At 37.1% G+C, this 22,580-nt stretch overlaps 1 protein-coding gene across 2 annotated transcripts in view; it reads right to left on the bottom strand.

The window, feature by feature from the left end:
* EDIL3 (EGF like repeats and discoidin domains 3) overlaps positions 1-22,580 on the bottom strand; it is a 422,774-nt gene that overhangs the window by 227,667 nt on the left and 172,527 nt on the right. For both annotated transcript variants that reach the window (XM_047877276.1, XM_047877267.1), the window contains one exon: positions 2,325-2,453. In XM_047877276.1, the coding sequence (XP_047733232.1) occupies positions 2,325-2,453 (129 nt within the window). The remainder of the gene's footprint in view (positions 1-2,324; positions 2,454-22,580) is intronic.

Consider the following 22,580-nt stretch of genomic DNA (forward strand, 5'->3'; position numbering starts at 1 on the left):
CTCAAGGTCACTTAACCAATAACTGCAAAGGTCAGATCTAAATCCAGGTCTCTGAATCCAAATCTAGTCCTTTTCCCTCCATTCTCTGTTGTTTCTGACAATGATGCACTTCAAAGAATAGTGACTAGTTTGTTGAGAGCACAAAATCCCAATTCTGAATTGAAAATCTCAGCCACAGGCTTGCCAGTGAAATTCCTAACATGGATTTAAAGTCTTGTTTGGAACCAGGTACAATAAGGGAGAGATTTTCTTTGTGCTTCAAAATAAGCCCTGGAATTCAAAGAAATTATGTAGATTAATGAGCTTATTTGAATACAGTGTAAGGTAGGAGAGAAAAGGCTTGGATGTTCCACCATGGAGAATGGAAGCAAGAATAGTTTGCTTTATTTCTCAAAACTTGATGGTTCTCTTGAAAGAATTCATAGCTAACCATGTATGGGAGTCAGAAGCAGTGGAAACTTCTCCAGGACCCTGTCCAGGGCAACCTCCCTTATACTGGGACTATCAAATGATGACCAGATGTCTTCAATGGAACTTCCAAGCTATTAAAGGTAATTGAAACTAAATTTTTCTTCACAATATGAAGAAAACAAGATGACCCAGAGATGTGAAAAAAATTTTATGCCATTGTATAGATATTATTAGTTGGAGCTTATATTTAGACTCTCTCGACCTCTGGTTTAAGGACCAGCCACAACTTCACACTGATATCAGCAGTAGGTTAGGGTTAGAGACTTCATCAATATGAAATATTTAAGTGACATTAGGGTCCACATATGCCTTCTAAATACAGTAAGAATCCTTGTATACTCTTACCCTCTCCCTCCTTGAGCCCTGCAGCATAGAAAAGAAAAAGGAAGGGTGATCTGACCTTGGGAGAAATTCCTGCCTCTGAACATTTGACAGCATCCCATTATGAAAATTCTGTTCTCATTTCAAGGGAAGATTCCTCTGTAAGTGTGTGTTTGGATGTAAGTGGCTCAACTGAGGTGCTCAAGTGGGTGACCAGACTGTCTTCCTCTAGGCCCTGCTGACACCATATCACAAATATTTGTAAACAAGGAAGATTAGTAATGTTCTCTTTACGGGATTAAGTGAATGTCAAAGCAGCCAAGACTTTGGGCTCCCATGTCTGTCTATCTGGGGATGTTCTGAGGTGTTCATGTGTGAATGGTGAGCAATAATGCTATAATAAGGGAGAATCAGCCTTGGCAATTCTGGACCCAGTCTGAGAAAAATCAGTAGCCTCTCAGTTCCTTGTGGGTGATCTGAGCTCTGAGAGATAATTATAGGCAGTTTAGGTGCCTGTTGTAAAGAGCACAAATGCTACCGTACTATAACCGTCTTGCACAGAACTTATACTATAAATTCCCAGTCACGGCAAGTCTCCAGAAAAGTACATTCTTCCCCCACAGTCGCAGAGCCAGGAGGCATTCTATGTTGTTTGCTGGTGGTTGGAAATCTGGCTCTAGATGACATATCCAGCTTTGCCTTACTCATTCCTAACACCATGGTCTTAACCATCACTCAAACAATTAGGGCTCATGTATTCATTCCCCACTCTTACTACCAGGTACCATTCTTGCATTCCCCTCCCTCTGATCAAAATCCTCTCCCTCTTCCAAGACTCAGCTCACATGGGACATCCTCCCTAAGATCCTGCCCTGACAGCATCCCATCCACTGTGGCTTCCCTGCTTGCTGCACCCCTACCACAGATAAGGACCCCCAACCACTCACTTGGAATTTCTGTTGAGCCACACTTCTAAGAAGACAGCATCACGAGCAGTCCTATTTTGTTTAACTTCCCAGGATAAGTAACGGGGATAAAAGAGAGAAGGGCAGATAATACATTTATTGAACTTCCAAAGATTTTTGTGCTAAAAATGCCAACATTGGAAGCAGGAGGAAACTGGATTGCTGAGAGGGCTGGGTGGGCAGTTTTCTTTTATGAGTGTATCTCTGAACCTAATCAACAGAATAATATCTGGGAAGCATGAAGAATATAGCTTCAGGACAAGTGTGAAAGAAAGAGGCAGATAGTTTAAAATAAAAGGCAACACTTTGCAAGTATGGCTGGACAATATTGAAAAAGGCTGACACCATGAAGCTATTAGCCCATATACCACTGGGAGGATTGAGACATAGTCCAGGAGTCCTCAGCAGGAGATGTGGTATAGTCAGTGGGAGAGAGGTGGCATTATTCAACTCTCAGGGTTCTCTGTTGCTGGAAGCTTCTATCAGTCTAGTACCAATAAGAATGATAATGACTTGCATACTTTGCAATCAATAATAATAAAAGCACAATGACTGGGGATGACTTACTGTGCTGACAGTGAATCCCATTAAATCCTCGAGGACATTTACAAACATAACCTATGAACGTGTCCCCTCGGTAAGCCTCACTGATTTCGCAGGTTCCTCCATTATGGCATGGGTTAGGAATGCAGGGACCTGAAAGGCAGAAAAAAAAAAAAAAACAATTGCTGCATGATACATATGCTTTAAAGTAGATACTGGGCCAACATTTTGCAATTAACAGTTTTATAGATATTGCATACATATTTATAGATATTTATAAATATTTATAGATATTTATAGATATCTATATCTATAATATAGATATAACCTATATCTATATCTAATATAATCTATATCTATAATATCATATTTATAGATATTTATATTTCTGAATATTCTTGGTATAGGAAATAGAGTTGTTATATGGGCTCTAATAGCCTGGGATTGAATCCTGGTTTCGCCCCCTTCTAACCATGTGGCCTTGGAGGATTTAGCTAACCTCTCTGTACCTCATTGTCACCCTGTGTTAAATGTTGGAATTATTAGAATCTATCTCAAAAGGTGATGATACAGATGAAAAAGAATTTGTATGTATCAAACACCCAGAAAAATGTTTGTCACTTATTAAGGGGTCAAAAACAATATTAGCGCTAAGTAAAATATCGGTATTAAGGTTTCCAAATTATAAAATATCTTCTGCATGTTTAAAAAGTAATACTGAATGGCAGTTTCTGGAGTTATTAACACTGAAGAGCTTTTGTAAACCTGCAGGTGAAAATAGCATATACTTACAAATGACCGTAGCCACATAGTCCAAGGTACTATGGACACCTGGTTGCAATACCTTTACTGACTATTTAGGAGTTCGTGGTGAGTCAGGCTTCTACAAACCACAATTTTTACCAGTCTATAAGAAGTAGCTCATCAAAAGTTACAAATATAGGGGGGAAAGGGCTGATAGTCATTTTTAAGCTTTGAGAAAGTGACTTTACCAAAGTTACTGGTACCTGTTAACAGGCACTAGAAGTGTGGTGTCTGATCTCCCTTGGAGAAAAGCAGCTATTAGCACTATGAAGGTATGGACCTGGGCCAGTCCTGCCTAACTCAGGGCTCCTCTAGTGCACATTCTCTACTCTGGGGTGCCCCTTTGGTATGGCTGAGATTTTCTCAAGTGGCACAGCAGTCCCAGGCTTTTTTAATAGATCTTCCTTCCTTCCTTTCTTTTCTCTTTTGGAAGTGACAGGTTTGTGTCACAGTCTGAAGGCTAATCCTACCTACTCTTGCTTCTTTCACCCTTTGTCCATCACAGACATTCTCACCCAACAAATCTTTTGTACCTCTAATTTTGTCTTACGGTTTGCTTCTTTGGAAGCGATGCTAATTGACCCAGGGCAGAATACAGCCTAGGAATAGTGAAGAAGGGAAGAGAGACATTGAAGGAACTATCAACTCTCACTGCAAGTTGAAGAAAGGCCAAGGAAAAATATATAGCAGTCTCTAATTTTGTGTTTTTAAATTTTGTTTAACTAAAAAGACTAGAACACATGAGTGAAAGAAAAACCACCAAAGAGAAAGTTAAGACGTTCAGATTAGAACAGAAAGAAGATTAATTAAACAGCGTGACTATGTATGACAAAGTAAATGCCTGAGTCCTGGAGGAAGATTAGTCAAGAAAAGGAGCATGTGGTTTCAGCAGAGAGTAGAGAGGAGGCAACAGGGTTGGTCACAAGAATAGTGATAACTTGAAGCAATTGGGAGAGAGCTCCATTAGGCTAGGCTGTTGGAAGAGTCCAACAGTGAATAGCTCCTCAAGCATGGGACAAATCATTTAGAGACTTACAGATAGAAAAGGAAATTCACCATCATCACTTTGAGCTTCCAACAGGAATCACTTAGGGGTTGAGAAACATTGTCTTGCATGGAAGCAAGACTAAAATTTAATTGCTTTCTCCAGCAACTGTCTTTGAAACTCAGTTTCTTTCAGTTTAAAATTTCATGAAATTCAACAGTTGTGGAATCTAACGAGAATATGCATGAAATACAACACCTTGTGGTAACTCTGGATCATGTTGATAGGGTTAACTTTCAAAAAGTGAAAAGAAATTAGTATCTCTGTGATTTTTCTCCAGATACCTTCACATCAATTAAAAACAATGCATTTATTTAAGTAGGTAGTTTTGTGCGGTGTGGTATATTAAACTAACCCACACCTGCCAGTTGGTACACTGCCAATGTTTAAGACAGGAAGAAAGAACTGCACCAATGATCTGTTTTGTAGCAAATGGAATCAGGTTTCTTCCATTGCTAAAATATGCAAATCATGTCACAGAACCTCTTCTTTCTCAGTTTTTCCTTCTTCCCTCTCCCAAAATAATTCACGTTTGATGGTACCTTACAATTTATAAATTCTTTTCACATATATAATCACTTCGTTTCTCTTAGCTACTCCATGAGGTCACTGTCATTACCATTGGCCTTAAAAAAAAAAGGTAGGGCACAAATATCAGATAATGTTTCTCAAATGAACCTCTATGAGTGATGCCTATAGGTCACAAACTAAGAGTCTGTGATCCCGAAACCTACATTTTTTTGGAGACTGAAACGTTGGGGAAGGGAGAATGAAAAAAAAAATTGATTTAGAATTTTGATTCATCAGTTCACTTCAAAATAAGAAAAGCCATGACAGTTTTTTTACTAACTGATAAGTATTAGCCATGCATATAACTGCTAGAGAAAAAAATATGTAAGTAATTACACTCAATGAATTATATAATTTTAAATAAGGAGCCTTGGAAATAACCTAATCCAATCTTTCAATTTTGCAGATGAGGAAACAAAGCCTAATAAGAATTCAGTCATTTTTCAAACTAAAAACAAAACAAACAAACAAACAAACAAAACCAAAACAAAACAAAACAAAAAAAAAACCCTAATATAAGAAAAGTTGGGTTTAAGGATTTGTATTAGGAGGAAAACAGTTTTAAGTTATTAAAACCAAAAATGATCAAGCTATTCTTGCCTGTTAAAGAGCATGATGTCGTTTATATTTGAGAGAAAATAAACCTTTTCTATGCTCTCTTCCTCTTAAAAAGCTGGGTGAGGGAGGGATTAACAACAACAAAAAAGGCTGAAATAGTAAGGCTTTCATCAGTTCTTAGGAACCGTTAAAGCCATGATTCCATGGAGGGTGGTCTATGGAAGTCACTTTGAAGAACAAGGGGCAAACAGCAGCTTGCAAGCCTACTACACCTTAGAAAAGTAGTGGCTCAAAGTTGAGGATGAGTTAATGGCTCTGCATAATAAAGGGAAGAACTAAGGAATGGATGGAGAAAACCCAGGAGACTCCAAGGCTGAGCTGGAAGTGGACTTGAGGGACAGAGTGGGGTCAAACAGTATGCTGTGAGGCTGTAATATGTTAAGAAAAGTAGCTAGTAAAAAAGCATGGCATCTAAAATTCAGGTTTAAGTTGTTAGCACAGCTCCTGTGTGAACTGTCTCTGCTGGAGCATCCAGATCTACATTTAGTCCGCTAGATGCACAGACCTGTGTGTGGTGTTTGGGGAAATCAAGAGGAAAGGGCTGTGCCATTCATCCAGCATATACTAGTGGAAAGGAAGAAACGTTACAGCACATGAAGCCCAGGGGATTCAAGAAGAGATAGGTGGCAGAAGACAGAGCTGACAGGGTATCTAAAGTTTGAGACACTAGATATTTCCTGAGGGCATAGGTGAAGCCTGCTTGGCAATCTTGGTGCAACCTCTGGGATTCCCAAAAGATAGGAGTTAGAGCATTGGGGCTGATTTCATTTACAACCCAAAGAACATCATGACCTCAGCTGACATCTAAGTTTCAGAAAAAGATTACCTGTTAACTGAGGTTGTGACTGCTGTTATTTTTCCTATTCTAAGAAATTCTATGATTTTCATTCAAAGGGTGAGGATGAGGTAAAGTAAATGGGACAAGGATTTAACCTTTCTAGAGTGCCTTATATGCTAAGCAACATAAAGTATACACAGTATTCTAACTAATGCTCTGTAAGAAGATATCTTCATTTTAGAGGCCAGAAAACAGGCTTGTTCACAGACGTTAAGCGGCATGCCTAACTGGAAGAGGCAAGATTATAACACACTCTGCCTGACTATAAATCTATGCACTTTCTATTGAGCCACACTCCCTGCCATGTTGAAGGTCTGTATATTAACATGTTAATCTTGATAGATGCAAACAGAATCAGCATGAATTCACTAAGCATGTTCCTATAAATAATGCAGGACTCCAAAGCCTTCCTAAACGGAAATATTTCAGAGTGTTTTCAGCAAATGGATCAGGGTGTATTAGATATTATAAATATAGATAGATAAGCTCTGCTATACTAACAGTGCTCCATTCTCCATTTCAGCTATGTTTGAAATCAACTGAAAAATATGTATATCTCCCCAGTAATATTTTATAATTACATATTTGTATGTATATAGTCTTGCTTGCACTATGAGGATAAGAAAAAAATTGACTCCGTCTAACACAGAGATTTTGTTTGTTTGCTTGTTTGTCCGTCCCTAATAACCATACTGTGAAACTTATGGTGTATGCCTTGTACATACTCTTTTGGAGTACTCATGACAGAGTGTCCCTTTTCCCCATTAGACCATAAGTTCTCTATGGGCAGTGTCATGTACATAGTAGGTGGTGGATAAATTTTGAATAAACAAGGGTATGACAAAATGAGTGATGACCATTACATCTTTTGCATAAATCCCATTCAAATTTATGTTTATAAGATACCAAATTCTTTTGGTTTTTCACTAGATAATTAATTAGGATACCTTCTGTAACTTTTCTACACCTTTCAAGGTTCAAGTTCTTTAAATCTGTAATTAAGTTCCAGTATTTTTCATCTCTAATAGAGTTTAAGCTTCAAGAGTATTACAAGCGTAATACCACTACAATTGTAAATAACAGATCATTAAAATGTAAACTTTTGCATAATAATTACATGTATCTTAATTCTTTGGCAAATATAGAATCAAGAAAAATGTAACATTGTATCATCTCATCAAAAGTGTCTTGTTCTTTTCCTGCTTTCTCCTCTAAGGTTTTGATGGTTTCTTGTCTCACATTTAGGTCCTTTATCCATTTTGAGTTTATTTTTGTGAATGGTGTGAGAAAGTGGTCTAGTTTCAACCTTCTGCATGTTGCTGTCCAATTCTCCCAGCACCATTTGTTAAAGAGGCTGTCTTTTTTCCATTGGTTGTTCTTTCCTGCTTTGTCAAAGATGAGTTGGCCTCAGCCGTAGCAATCTCTTACTCGACACATCCCCAAAGGCAAGGGAATTAAAAGCAAAAGTGAATTACTGGGACCTTATGAAGATAAAAAGCTTCTGCACAGCAAAGGAAACAACCAACAAAACTAAAAGGCAACCAACGGAATGGGAAAAGATATTCGCAAATGACATATCGGACAAAGGGCTAGTATCCAAAATCTATAAAGAGCTCACCAAAGTCCACACCCGAAAAACAAATAACCCAGTGAAGAAATGGGCAGAAAACATGAATAGACACTTCTCTAAAGAAGACATCCGGATGGCCAACAGGCACATGAAAAGATGTTCAGCGTCGCTCCTTATCAGGGAAATACAAATCAAAACCACACTCAGGTATGACCTCACGCCAGTCAGAGTGGCCAAAATGAACAAATCAGGAGACTATAGATGCTGGAAAGGATGTGGAGAAACGGGAACCCTCTTGCACTGTTGGTGGGAATGCAAATTGGTGCAGCCACTCTGGAAAGCAGTGTAGAGGTTCCTCAGAAAATTAAAAATAGACCTACCCTATGACCCAGCAATAGCACTGCTAGGAATTTATCCAAGGGATACAGGAGTACTGATGCATAGGGCCACTTGTACCCCAATGTTCATAGCAGCACTCTCAACAATAGCCAAATTATGGAAAGAGCCTAAATGTCCATCAACTGATGAATGGATAAAGAAATTGTGGTTTATATACACAATGGAATATTACGTGGCAATGAGAAAAAATGAAATATGGCCTTTTGTAGCAACGTGGATGGAACTGGAGAGTGTGATGCTAAGTGAAATAAGCCATACAGAGAAAGACAGATACCATATGGTTTCACTCTTATGTGGATCCTGAGAAACTTACCAGGAACCCATGGGGGAGGGGAAGGAAAAAAAAAAAAAGAGGTTAGAGTGGGAGACAGCCAAAGCATAAGAGACTGTTAAAAACCGAGAACTGAGGGTTGATGGAGGGTGGGAAGGAGGGGAGGGTGGGTGATGGGTATTGAGGAGGGCACCTTTTGGGATGAGCACTGGGTGTTGTATGGAAACCAATTTGTCAATAAATTTCATAAAAAAAAAAAAAGTGTCTTGTTCTCCTAATATGCCAAATCCTGTGTAAATAAAGACATTCATTTAAAGCATTAGCAAGATGAAATAATCGGAATATATAAATTAGTACATAAAGGCAATAAAATAAATGTAGCCGAAAGTCTCAACTCACAGAATTTGCTTGTTAGCCAAAACATTTTGTAGTTTGATATTAAATAGTGATAATTAAAGTATATATCAACTCTTTCCAGGTTTGTTTCTCCAAGTGGTAAATGCGCTAATCATATGAGAATTAGAGATCCCAGGAAACTCTCTTTCTGTTTTTGTGTTTTCCCTCGTCCAACATATCAACTGTTTTACATGGAAAATAAGTTATTATGTTAATGTTTTGGCATACTGATAAATAATCATCATCACCTATAGCATATATTATTGCTTGTACTGTGAAGGTGAGAAATACACAGGCCCTGACTTTGATCAACACAGAGTGTTTTGGTTTTGGTTTTTGGTTTTGGTTGTTCTGATTTCAGGTTAAATAACATTGATTCATTAGGCACCTATTATGTTCTAAGCACTCTACTAGTAATTTGGATAGATATTTTCAATAGAATTAAAATAGTCAGCAGCTGGAAGAGTAGGTTCACAACACAAGAAAATATTTAGTTATCCGGTTTATGCATCTCACTTATTAAAGGTAATTTTAATGACTATGCTTTATTGCAAATATAATATACTCAGTATATGTGTGTGTGTGTATGTATATATCCATACATAGAGAGAGTTTACATAATGGTTTCTGGAAATTTAATTCTAGGGTTTCCTTAGTGAAATCACATTAACAAATGTTTGCAATATGGCCACATTCTTCACTTTTACTGCCAAAACTTTGGTATATTTAGGGCATCTCATATTTTTTCTGTAACATGTAAGCATATATATATATATATATATATATATATATATATATATATATATTGCTTATATATAGCTTTGAAAACAAATTTATAGCAGAGCAAAATTTTAAAACAAATAAGAATTATTCAACCACCTAGAGCTTATAAAAACAAAATAAGACAAAGATGATCTTAATTCCTTTCCACTTCAAAAGTCTCTTTTAAAAGGTTTGCTTCCTTTTGTATTATAGCTATATAAAAGGAGTATATACAGTGGTGGTTACAAGCTTCATTTCTAATTAGTATTCATAAAAGTACAAATCATCCGATTAGACAACACTTGGTAATATCACTCTTAACTATAAAAGTATAAGTGGACTTTTAAGATACAAAAGGCTTCAGGGACTTTTAAAATCAATAATGCTATAATACTTTTGTAGGTAATCTTTAAGTAGCTCCTAACACAATGGGGACAGTATATGATCAATATTAATGAACAACTGAATTCCACAGCATGTTTTCCAGGCATTTTTATGCAAGCTCATATAAGAGTGTCAGCAAGATTAATTGTTCACAAAAGTAATGGATCTATATGGTTTGCTACTTTTCTGCATTTACCTCCTCACAATCTCAACAGTAGAGAGGTGAAGTTTTTTCCATATGTGTAACATGGTTAGTTTTTCACACATTCAGAGACTATGCCCCAAATCATGAATGCCTTATAGTATGTAAGCAGATTATTAGGAAGCAAATAGGTGAACCCTGTCTTGCGGTTATGTGTACAGAGTCTTGGCCAACTTTACAAATTATTCCCCCCAAACGCTGGCAGTTAGATATTAAAAATAAATGTACATTTTAGATTATATAATAAGGAAATGCCAATCAGACAATCGCAAGAGCACAGTTTCACTAGCTGTTCTTGCAGTAGAATACAAAAGGAACGGTTACTACCCAAAAGTTCACTTCAAAATCTGGTCTTAAAAACACATTAAAGCCCTCTTATTATACTGTTGCTTTTACATTTAATAAGGTTTGAACATGTTGGCAGTTGCCATTTTGAGCCAGTGCCACTCTATTTTAAAACTAGTTTGAAAAAGAAAAAAAAAAATAGTCTGGGAACGTTGACATGACTGATGCTTCTCAAACCATTTTTTTTTTTTTTTGCTTCTTGTTTTTCTTTCATCCTCCTCCTCTCTCTTTACATTTAAAAATGTAAAGTGCAAATTCAGCCATTTGAAGGGAAAAATTATCTGTGGGTGTTTTGTACATATAAAGGCGGGTAAACTATAAAAAACCTAAAACATTCCATTTTAGAGGAGGAATGAGAAAATTTAACAAATTGTTCTTTAAATGTAAAAATATTTGAATAGCTTATAAAAATTGAAATCTGGGGCTAAACAGAGTTGTTGTTTTTAAATACCTGCCAATAAACTTTCTCCTCAAGAATTAATACTGGACTCCTTATATAGAATTGTCCACAGGAAAGCACTGAGATAATTAGTGGCTAAAGACATGTTTTTAGAGTCCCTACATAACAAAGTCCTGCAAAGTGGGTGACTTCAAACAACAGAAACTTATTCCTTCAAAGTTCTGTAGTCTAGAAGTCTGAAACCAAGGTGTCCGGAGGACCAATCTCTCTCTGAAGTCTCAAGGGAAAAATCTGTTCTGGTCTCTTCCAGCCTCTGGTGACTCCTACATTCCTAGGTTTATAGTAGCATAACTGTAAAGTCTGCCTTCAATCTCATGTGCCTTCATCCCTGCATTTCCATGTGTTCGCTCCTCTTCTTACAAGGACACCAGTCATTGGATTCAGGGCCCAGTCTAATCCAGGATTATTTCATCTCAAGATCCTTAATTAATTACATCTGCAAAGCCCCTGTGATGATCTGAACTTTGTTCTCCCAAAATTCATGTTGAAGCCATAAACTCCATTGTCTCAGGATGTGACTATATGTGGAGACATGGACTTTAAAGTAATTAAGATTAAACAAGGTCCTATGGGTGGGCCCTAATCCAAGCCAACTTCCCTTACCAGAAGAGGAAATTTGGACACACAAAAGAGACATCAGTGATATGCATACACAGAAAAAAAAAAGCCACGTGAGGACAAAGCAAGAAGTTGGCTATGTACAACCCAAGGAGAAAGGCTTCATGAGGAATCAAACCTGCTGACACCTTGACCTTGCACTTGGAGACTTGTGAGGAGATGTATTTCTGTTGTTTAAGTCACCAGGCTGTGGAATTTTGTTACGGCAACCCTAGCAAACTAATACACACCCTATTTCCAAATAAGGTCACAGACTGAGATTCCTGGTAGACATGAATTTTGGACAGGACTATTCAAACCACCATAGTCCCCAAGTGTCGTTTTCTTGCATCAGTGGAGTTCGTTAAGGAAACTAGAGCCTTCACTTTTTATTAGAGTTGGCTGGCAAAGCACTCATATTTATCAACAACTAACACTATTTTCACTTGGCTCTCATTACAAGATCAAGAGAGCATTTTAAACTTGGAGCAGTGCCTAGAAAGAGTGCAGAAATGGCTACTCATTTGGCAGAATGAAATACCAAAAAAATAATTAAGATTTCTTGGGGTTGGGGCGTCTGGGTGGCGCAGTCGATTAAGCGTCCGACTTCAGCCAGGTCACGATCTCGCGGTCCGTGAGTTCGAGCCCGGCGTCAGGCTCTGGGCTGATGGCTCAGAGCCTGGAGCCTGTTTCTGATTCTGTGTCTCCCTCTCTCTCTGCCCCTCCCCCGTTCATGCTCTGTCTCTCTCTGTCCCAAAAATAAATAAACGTTGAAAAAAAAAAGATTTCTTGGGGTTGATCTTTATCCACTTAAGACCATTGTCTAGAGTTGGGCTTTCCAGTGAAAGTACTGTTTTACATAATCTGTCAACAATCTGAGAAAGTCTTTATATGTATTATTTCTATAAATGCATGGCATCATTTGTGTCACAATAGTTGATATGTCTTCTTTTTCCAATAAATAAATATCTTATTAAACATTTTATGATCTTTAAAAAGTTAATTACAAACTATAGCAAAAGGATGAATCATTTTACAAAGTGAAAATTCTTGTTATTGCCACATTTTAACATGGAACATAGCCTCTCATTCTCTCCTCTTTCCATTCATCTGGCACACTACTGTGGAAACAGGATTCCTAAACCACCACCCATGTAATGGAAATTCTCAGCTTGGAATGACTGATTGACTGATTGATTTAGAGAGACAGAGATAGAGAAAAGGAGACAGAGAAAATTGCTGGCTGATTTGTTTGTTTGTTTATAGGCAGAGAAGAGAGAGAGAGAGAGAGAGAGAGAGAGAGAGAGAGAGAGAGAGAGAATCCCAAGCAGGCTCTGTGCTCAAATGGACAAACTGAGAATGATGATTTCAGCTGAAATCAAGAGCCAGAAGCTTAACCAGAAGTACCCCTCAGCTGGGCATGTTTTATTACACAAATAGAAATCTGTCTCATACTCTACAGTCATAATGCACATACATTTTTTTTAATTTTCCAAAACCTGCCATCTATTTTGAAATACCTTTTAGCTAACCAACAATATTTGCTGACTGTGTGATTTTTATCATTAATAGAGCAATACATAGTGAACACAGACAAAAGACAACGTTGCCCTTCGATTTTCTTTCTAAAACAAAGGACACTAAATCTGACATAATATACCTATAAACAGTAGAGAGAGCAGATAGAAACCATTTGTGAGATAATGAATCCAAAGAAAATTAAGTTAGTATTGCTGAAGTTAGTCATATAAGACCCAACTGTACTTTGAAATCTTGGGTCAACAGAATAAACACTCTTAAAATCTAAGAGGAAGAGATAACAAAATTATAAACCATTATGATAAGCAAGTCATACTTTTATTTCTTTCAGACGGCCACTAGAATAAGAGTAATGATTTTCTTGTGAAAATTCCTATGATATTTCAGAAACCACAAATGCAACCCAAGCTAATTGATAAAACTGACATCCAATAAATTTGATCAATCTAAGGAGAAAAAGTCTGTTTCTAGTAATTGTAGAAAACTAGTTTTTGTTACCTCTATGAAATTATAGCAATTTATCTCCAAATCCTTAAAAAGTCCTCTTTATTTATTTATTTTTTTAACATTTATTCATTTTTGAGACAGAGAGAGACAGAGCATGAATGGGGGAAGGTCAGAGAGAGAGGGAGACACAGAATCTGAAACAGGCTCCAGGGTCTAAGCTGTCAGCATAGAGCCCGACGCGGGGCTCGAACTCACGGACGGCGAGATCGTGTCCTGAGCCGAAGTCGGACGCCCAACCGACTAAGCCACCCAGGAGCCCCCAAAAGTCCTCTTTAATCAGGGAGGTATTTCCAAATGGAACTCTGCAAATGACTTGTTGAGAAATTCATCTGTCTGAACTCATATACTATGTCTCAAAATACAGTTCAAGCTCAAGAACACACATCAGCAGGTGGTGCAAAGTGGTAAGATATCATTACAGGTTGCCATTAGCTATTCCCCTTCTCCATGTCAATAGGACAGGGTATAGATCAAAGACAAGGCAGAGATCAATGTTTTTCATGTGTATTATTAAAAGCAAATATTTGAGTCCAAGTTCCAGGAGCATCAAAAAATTTTACTTTTTTACATGGGGGTCTCTAAAAAGCTACAAAATTTTTATGTTCTTCATCAATCTTTCTCTGACAACTCTTCACCTTTTCCAAGCTCTGAATGAACTTGCCACCTGAACTGTGTGACTAATAACTCACTGAACATTGCTTTCTTCTCTATTTCATGGGTCTCTTTTGTCTCTCTGATGAGATTGTAAACTTATAAAATACAAGGATTAGGGGTTCCTATAAACTACTTGTTCATAGGACCACCTTCATTTATTTTTGTACCCCATAGATCCTGATAAAGTGCTAGATACTTTGGTGTTGTTTCATTAATGTTTGATGATTGAAAATTATTATTATATTATATTATACATATTATATGTTATTATATTAGGAATGCCAGAATGTAATCCAAACTTCTAATCATAGTCTATAACAAAAACTTAAAGTTTAGAGATCAGATGACTTTTCATCTGTAGCCCTTTCTAATCCACACTTAGCAGGTTTCCACAACTAATTTTAAGCCTGAGGCCAACCCTAATTTTCATTGTTGACTGCTGTTGCAGTTTATAAAATATAAAATTGTGGATAATATAATAATCACAAATAGGTGCTAAAAATAGGTGCGTGCATGCGTGCGTGCATGTGCACACGCACACACACACACACACACACACACACACAAGCACAGCTGCACTATTTCCCCAAAACTACAGCTCTCTCTCTTGAAATCTAGAATAGTGCTTTTGATTTTGAAGGCAGTGATAGGAGGTGGGGAAAAAGATTTCTATTTTTACTTTTGGAATCTGCCCTCTGTGACTGCCATCCTAATCACGAGGCAGCAAGATCCCTATAGGAAGACTTTCCAGCTACATTCAAATGGGAAGGGTGCCAATCCAGACTTCACGGCTGAGAAGGCTGGAAGCACAGCTGGCTAGGTGAGCTACTGTTTGGATTGCCTCCTCAGGTCCCGCATGTGGCTTCTTAGCGGCAGACTTGAGAAGGCATAAAACAAAGCAGGCATGGATTCTGGCCAGCTGGCCATCTGTTCCTTCACCCACTGTGATAATTTGGTCTTGTAGAATTTTGTTAAGTGAGCATTAAGTAATGACCATGTCAAACAGAGTGCATAATGAATGCCTCTTAATCACTGGATAAAAGCTTAGGGGATGCTTGCCCAAACACAGAAAAGGTCACCAACACAAACGAAGAATTAAAACAAGAAGAATGAAGGAGACGCAAAACTAGCAACAATTAACTTCTTTTCCATTTTTACTTCTGATCATCTTGAGTCTATGTCAAATACATGATGGAGGTCTCATAAGGAAGTTAGGTAATACCATCACAGTTCCTACTATCTCATTATACATATATACACATTTATTGTCCAACTAAGGAAGAATTTTAAAAATAAAAAAAAAAATGTGAGGGACTTTGTCATCCTGACCTGGACTGAAAGCACTCACAGTTAGAGCACCATTAATATCACAATTTCCCAAATAATTCCCCAGAACTACATCAAGTAGTCACTGAATATTTGGCATTATTTTTTAAAGATCAACTGAAATATCCTATTCCAAGAAAGCAGCCTTTCCCTCATAAACAATTAATAACTGCAATATCATGAAATTTTTTAATCCCCCAAAAGACATGTAATGATGTACATAATGTATTATTGGGACAGTCTCCTACTGCCTGGAAATTGAGTCCATAAATTTGAACTACTCTTGTATAGTCAATTTTACCTCCACTATTCACAATGAACCAAAACGCTTTACCTGATTAAATTACCATCCTGTCACATAAAGATGATAATTTTATCTAGGATTCTACTCATATGATTCCCAGATTGGAATGCATGCCTATACCCTACTGTCTCTTCCAAATTTCCCTTTCCTTCCAAGACTACCCCAAGTTTCATAACCTCCATTAACTTCTCCCTATCATCTCTCCTTGTCCTCTTCAACAAATGTTCTATTACTCTATTACTCTGTATTTTAGTCTTTGTTTCATTCATTCACTTATCCATTCATCCATTTATTCACATAATCACTAGGTTCAAATTCAGAGCTCCTATTGTGTTCCAGATTCAGTGCTAAGTACTAGAGTTATAGTAGTGAGCAAAACAGATACTCTTTCTGCTTTGCATAACCTAAGACGAGTGGTAGAATTGACACCAACCAAATCACCACATAAAGAAGTGTGATTGTTTAATAAGTCATGAAGAAAAGGGGTAGTGTATCCCGATAATCTATTTATAGGAGGTTCTCTGAGAAAGTGACGCATAAGGTAGGAGCTAAAAAAACAAATAAGGGCTAAGGTTATGAAGGAGATGAGTCTCCAACTCATACCTCTGTGGAGGGCAAGAAGAAAGGTCACCAAGAAACCAGTGTAGTTGGAAGAGACAGAACAAAAACAGAGGGATAGACAGGGGCCAAATCATGATGGCTGACAAAGGCCATGCACACACAAAACATTGGCTTTATGGGATACATTGATACATCTGAGCAAAAAGATAATAGGACCAGAATTTCAATTTCAAAGGAAAATCTGTGTGCTATACAGACAGTATAGCATAGGTGAACACAGGTGAACAGAGGTGAACATAGGACAGAATCAGCACAGGTGAACACAGACCAGTTACAAGTCATCCCTCTAGTCCAGATGAAGCATGACAGGAAGCCTATATTAGAGTGGTGGGCTAGGAGACAGGGAGACAGGCAGACAGATCTAAGAGCAAAGGGTCAACAGTGACTACTGTGTTTCTAGATTTCACATCTCTATGGATGAATGTTGGTAGCATCCCCTAAAAGAGAAACCTTAGAAGAGGGTCTGGATTAGAAGGGAAGATCATGAGTCAGTTTTTTTTGGATCTGTTCTTCAAGAAGAGGTATCAAGAAGGCAGAAGAGAGTGTGGCCTGGAGATACAAATGTTAGCATCCCTAGGTATAGATGGAAATTCACAGCATGGGTATAATCAGCTATGGGAACACTAGAGACAATACAGATAATCCAGGCCCAAGATTCAAGAAATACCACCATTTAATGGTGAGATAGGAAATGCAAAACTCCAGAAAAAGCAAGAGACAAAGAGGTAGGAAAAATAATTAGCAGGAAAGTGAAATGATTGTGGCACTTAACATATTGCTTTGCATTATTAATGAACTGCCTAATGTGTATATATTTTATCCCTCTGAATAGATTTTAAGGTCCCAGAAACATAGGATTTCTATTATAACCCACTCTGTGTTTTATATGACTCCTAGCACCCAACAAATACTTGTTGGAGAGTTGAAAAATGTTCACAACTTCATGTACTGAATATATTGGCAATGTACGTTAGGGATATGTTCTCCTTTAGGTGACATTATAGTATACCAAAAGTACATTCTGGTTGACTCTTTTTTCTTACCTAGGGAGTTAGTTTCATACAACTAAAGAAAAAGCCTAGTTGGAGCAACTACCAATACTGTTTGCTTCCAAAAGGTTTATTTGGCCTAAAGAAGTAACACATTTTTCAGCAACCTCAGTTCCTTTAGAAATCACAAGAGGAAAAAATAAAACAGAGGGAACAAAAGGGTTATAGGAAAATGAAGAAAGATGGAAAAATTGTATGTTGAGAAAATATACATGTTTCCTGATTTCCTGAAACTCTTTGAGCTGTTTTTCTGTTTTTCCACGATCTGTCTCTCTGGAGCTCTAAAGGTTGTCTTGTCATTTCACTAACCTCACAAGTCCTTTTGTTTGAATGCACATCTCAAACTGATTCGTGTAAGATCATTCTGATGGGAGAACTCAGTTTGAATTTCTTTACAATTAGGACAAAAAAAACCCTCTACCAATATTTGCCCACAGGGATAAGCAATGTGTGGGCAGAAAAAAAAACCCAAAAACCAAAAAGCCATTTAGAAATAATAACATCACATTTTACATAAAGTACTTGTCTGTATGCTTGTAGTAGACATGAAAATGTAGTAGGCAGTTAAATATTTGAGAACTCTGGAAATCCACTTAAAAATGTGTACAACAATTTATTATCATTGCAAACCCAATTAAAAATGTTGAGCTATTAAACACAATTCACTTTCTAACCCATGAGAGAAAGTATTAAATGTATGCAGCACAGATTTGCATTACTATAAAAATCTTTATTTCTACTTTTCCAGCATTATGCATTTAAATTTGTAAATTCCATGTTACATTAATCACATGAATATAGATGGGCAATTTTTAGATGGAACTATGGTAATCACTGTATTCCCTATAAAAGAAACCATTCCTGCTGACAATTTTGTGGTGAGTTTTGTAAAAGATTGACTATAGTTCATAAAATGGGAAGGCTTACTTCACACAAGTTATTAGACATTTTAGCCCTTCTTGGCTTGATCAAAATAATAGAAAAATTTAAATATTATATTTTACTATCTGTCTTTGGACTCTGACACTGTGCATAATACTACCTAGAATATGGTCATATAGTCATTAAAAGAAGTGGCAATAATCCAGGTTTGACTGCACTGTGATTTAATATTTATAATGTTTTTATGATCCAAATAAAGTATGCTGATTAAAATGATCAGGATGTAACCATCTGGATGGACAAAAAAGCTGAAGTTCATGTCTTCAGTACAAAATGCCTGGAGCTATTTTTCCCTGTTACTCTTTATTTCCAACACATTTTCTGTTAGATGAAATATTATAGTACAGAGAGATTATATGTAGTAGAGAAGACCTTAGTCAATAAATGACTACCTTAAATAATTAATTAGGAGTTATTACCAACATGCTACTTAAATATAGTAGGTCTGAAATTGAACTTTATTAGGTCATTCTTTAAGATCAGTGCATCAAGTATGAAAGATCTTCAAAGTTACGGATAATTTCCTAGAAGCGACAGAATGTGTGGCTCCAGTTGATCAATGCAGTAGAGCTTTTAGTGTGATTTTTCTTGCAAAAAACTTTTAAAATAATTTATAAGTCCAATTGAGGTAGGCCATAAACAATGAGGTAAAGAGATTTATGATTGTTTATTTAGTGCTAAAAAATAAGCTGTAAATATATACACATGGTAATTTTCAAAAAAAAACCCAGCTAAACAATGTCCTTATATCGTTGTACAAGACACTATGGTTCTCTGATAGGTAAGATATGTTGAATTCTAATAAAAAATTGGCAAGCAGTAAAAATGTCTTCAATTTGTGCATTCAAGGATAACTGTATTGTTGAAGATTAAATATATTCTGGATGTGGACTGAGGCTCACTCCCATAATGTAGTATAAATTCCATTACACTTGCTTTAATATTTTTTGTAGAAGATCATTTTCACCATGCTATAGGTCACAGAACTTAAGGGCTCCAAATTTTCTTTGATCTAGGTGCTAGAGGGGAACCTGAAATCTCTAGGAGAATGTCAGCTCTTCCATAGGAGCTGTCCTAGTCCACCTTGGGGCAGAAAACCACAGTCTTTGGGTCACATGCTTGTGCTCATCAGGCCTCTCAATTTTCCTAACAGGACATCATTCCTACTTCTGCCTATGCTGCTCCTTGAAACATATGGGTATAAGTGCTTTTACCCTGCATCCACCTCACTGGAAAATGCTGTTGTCTCTACCTATAACCTGAGGGGTTATAAAGCCAGAACATATGGATAAGTACTCACAATAAATGATTTATTGATATTATATTGGAAAAAAAATAAAATAACTTCGGTCTGCCAGGCTCCCGCTCCTGTACTGAACATGCCAGCCAGCCTTCCACTTCAGAAACTTTGCATTGGCTGTTCCCCATACCTAAGAAGTTCTTCTGCTAACTTCTTTGTCTCTATCAAACCTTTGCTCAAAATCATCTTACCAAAACTTCACTCAAAATGATATTACCTTTTCCCTGTCAAAACTGCTAACCATACCCTCAACCCCATATTCCTATTTCTCTCTTCATGAGATCTTATGTCCTCAATAACTTTACCCTCTTCTAATATCACTTATTTATTTGCTTGTTTACTTATTTATTTACTTATCTATCTCTATTTATTATCTATTGGTTTCATTTATTGTCAGACACCCCATCCTAGAATGTAAACTCCATAAGGACACAGAACTTTGTGTTGTTCACTGATATATCCCAACTGCTGGCAATGAGGTACTCAGTATAACTCTATTGATAGAATATGAATTTGCATTTAAATGGATGTTTTTCAAGTACTCATGAGGCAATAGGACATTAAACTTACTAAATACTGAATCAAAAACTGGATTTATCCCTGTATTATGTCAGAATAGGAGCTATCCATGTACATAGGATCATTTTGATATATACAGAAGTGCTTTTATAGGATATTTTGCTGTTATACCACTGACCTACATAAAAAGATTTTAGAAAAAAAATACTCTGCTTTATTTGCCATATGGAGTTATGTTATCCAGGGCCAAGGAGAAATCTCTGTGAACTTGAGACCAAGAATAGTTGTTTCTTATGAGGAACAAACTACTTTGTTCTTATGGAAAATCTAACTTGAAACAGAATTTAGTCTTCAGAAATGTATTAAACAGCTGCTATGTGCCAGGCACATAGTATAGTGAACAATATCAAAATACAGTCCATAGCCTAAAAAATCTTATATGCCAATGAAGATTACAGACAAGTAAACAGAAAACTTCAGTATAATGAAATTAAGTGCTAATGCATGGCAAGTACACAGAGTTCTGGGAGAATACCTAATGCAATAATGGGGACTCAGGTACAACATCCTGGAATAACTAACATCTAAAGTTGAGGTCTATAGGATGAACAGAAGTTTGCTGATAAGGAAGGTCCCGTATACAGCCTTCCAGTTATGGAATGAATAAGTCACAGGAATAAAAAGTACAGCACAGGGAATACAGTCAATGGATTTGTAATAGCATTGCATGGTAACAGATGGTAGCTACACTTGTGGTAAGCATAGCATAGTGTATAAACTTGTGGAATCACTATGCTGTATACCTGAAACTAATGTTATTATATGCCAACTACACTCAAATAAAAAATTAATGGATAATTAGTAGACCTGAAACAAATGCAATAGAATTGCAATGGTATGTGCAAGAGGGGTACTGGTAGCAGAGAAAGTCAGAGATTAGCAGAGCCTGATTATGACAAGCCTCACAAACCAGATTAGGGATTATCCTGAGGGTAATGGAAAGGTATTTAATTGTTTCAAGCAAACAATGACTGATCAGATGCACATAAAATTGATGTGTAGGATTAGCTACTTGATGGAATTACTGAGGGAAGGTTTCTATTTCTGCTACAAAGTATATCTCTGTCTCAATAATAGAAAGGGTGGTGGGAGGCAGTATGATACCAAAGGAAGTAGAAGCTTTTTAAATGGCATGTGGTGGGGCATAGGTGACATCTGAGCAGGCAGTCAGAGGATTTGTAGGTAGTGTTGGTGTTCAGCTGGTGTTGAAGACTAGAAAACTACTGGCACCAGTCTCTGTATGGTGTGGCACTTCTTATACTGCGCTTAGTAGAAAAGGACGATGATGCCATTAATCCAAGGTCAGATGTTTTCCACTTGTGTGCAGCTCAGAATGATAAGTCAAGATAATTAAGATGTGGGCAAGAGAGTGGCTTTGGTGATAGATGGCTTTGGCTAGTAAAGGGAGAGAGACCAGGCTTTAAGGAGCTGAAACAGAAGGGTAGAGGGACACAGGAATGGGAGGTCTGAAGTCAAGGAACCGGAGTCCTGTAAGAAACTAAGTGAGTTATGGATTTGATATGAGTTATGGAGTCACATGCTAAATGCACATATACATTTTGAATATATTTTATAAAATGTTAGAAAACTGTAATCTTTAGATTAACAACATACTGAGCCATTCTTGACGTGACCATAATGAGCGAAGGAGAATTAGCAAGAAAGTAACCTTCTCTGTACCAGTACCTAATTCAAGGTTATTAATGTCTTGTTTGCCCACCACCTAAAATCATCCCATGACAATCAGCACTGAGTATCAGACTTTTGAAAACAGGGTGTTAAGACACAAGAAATGTCTGAGAGATGCTAAGCATGCCATGGAATTTGTGTGCTATGAATGGGCGGTGGGGGGGGGTCTCTCCAATTTCAAGAAAAAGGTGAGCAGCAGAAATTTAGACCTGACCAGAGCAGGCAGACCTATATGAGAACGTGAATTAGTTAAGATCCCTAGGCAGAAAGTGTTTCAGTTTTAGTAGTCACCAAAGATATTAAGATGTCTAAAATGGAATGAGATTACCTGGTATAAGATTTCCAGAATAATCCATTCCCAACAGTGCCCTGCTTGATGGGCAAACTCAGACCTCTGTAAAGAGCAAATTGCAACTTGAATTGATTTTGCTGAGTCTTTGCTTTTGTCGGTAAAGATGAGATGGTTCAATGTGTTAGGATCTTTTATTTTGAAAACAGCGGTAGCTCTT

This window comes from Prionailurus viverrinus, chromosome A1 (assembly GCF_022837055.1).
Source record: "Prionailurus viverrinus isolate Anna chromosome A1, UM_Priviv_1.0, whole genome shotgun sequence".
NCBI classification, from domain to species: Eukaryota; Metazoa; Chordata; class Mammalia; order Carnivora; family Felidae; genus Prionailurus; species Prionailurus viverrinus.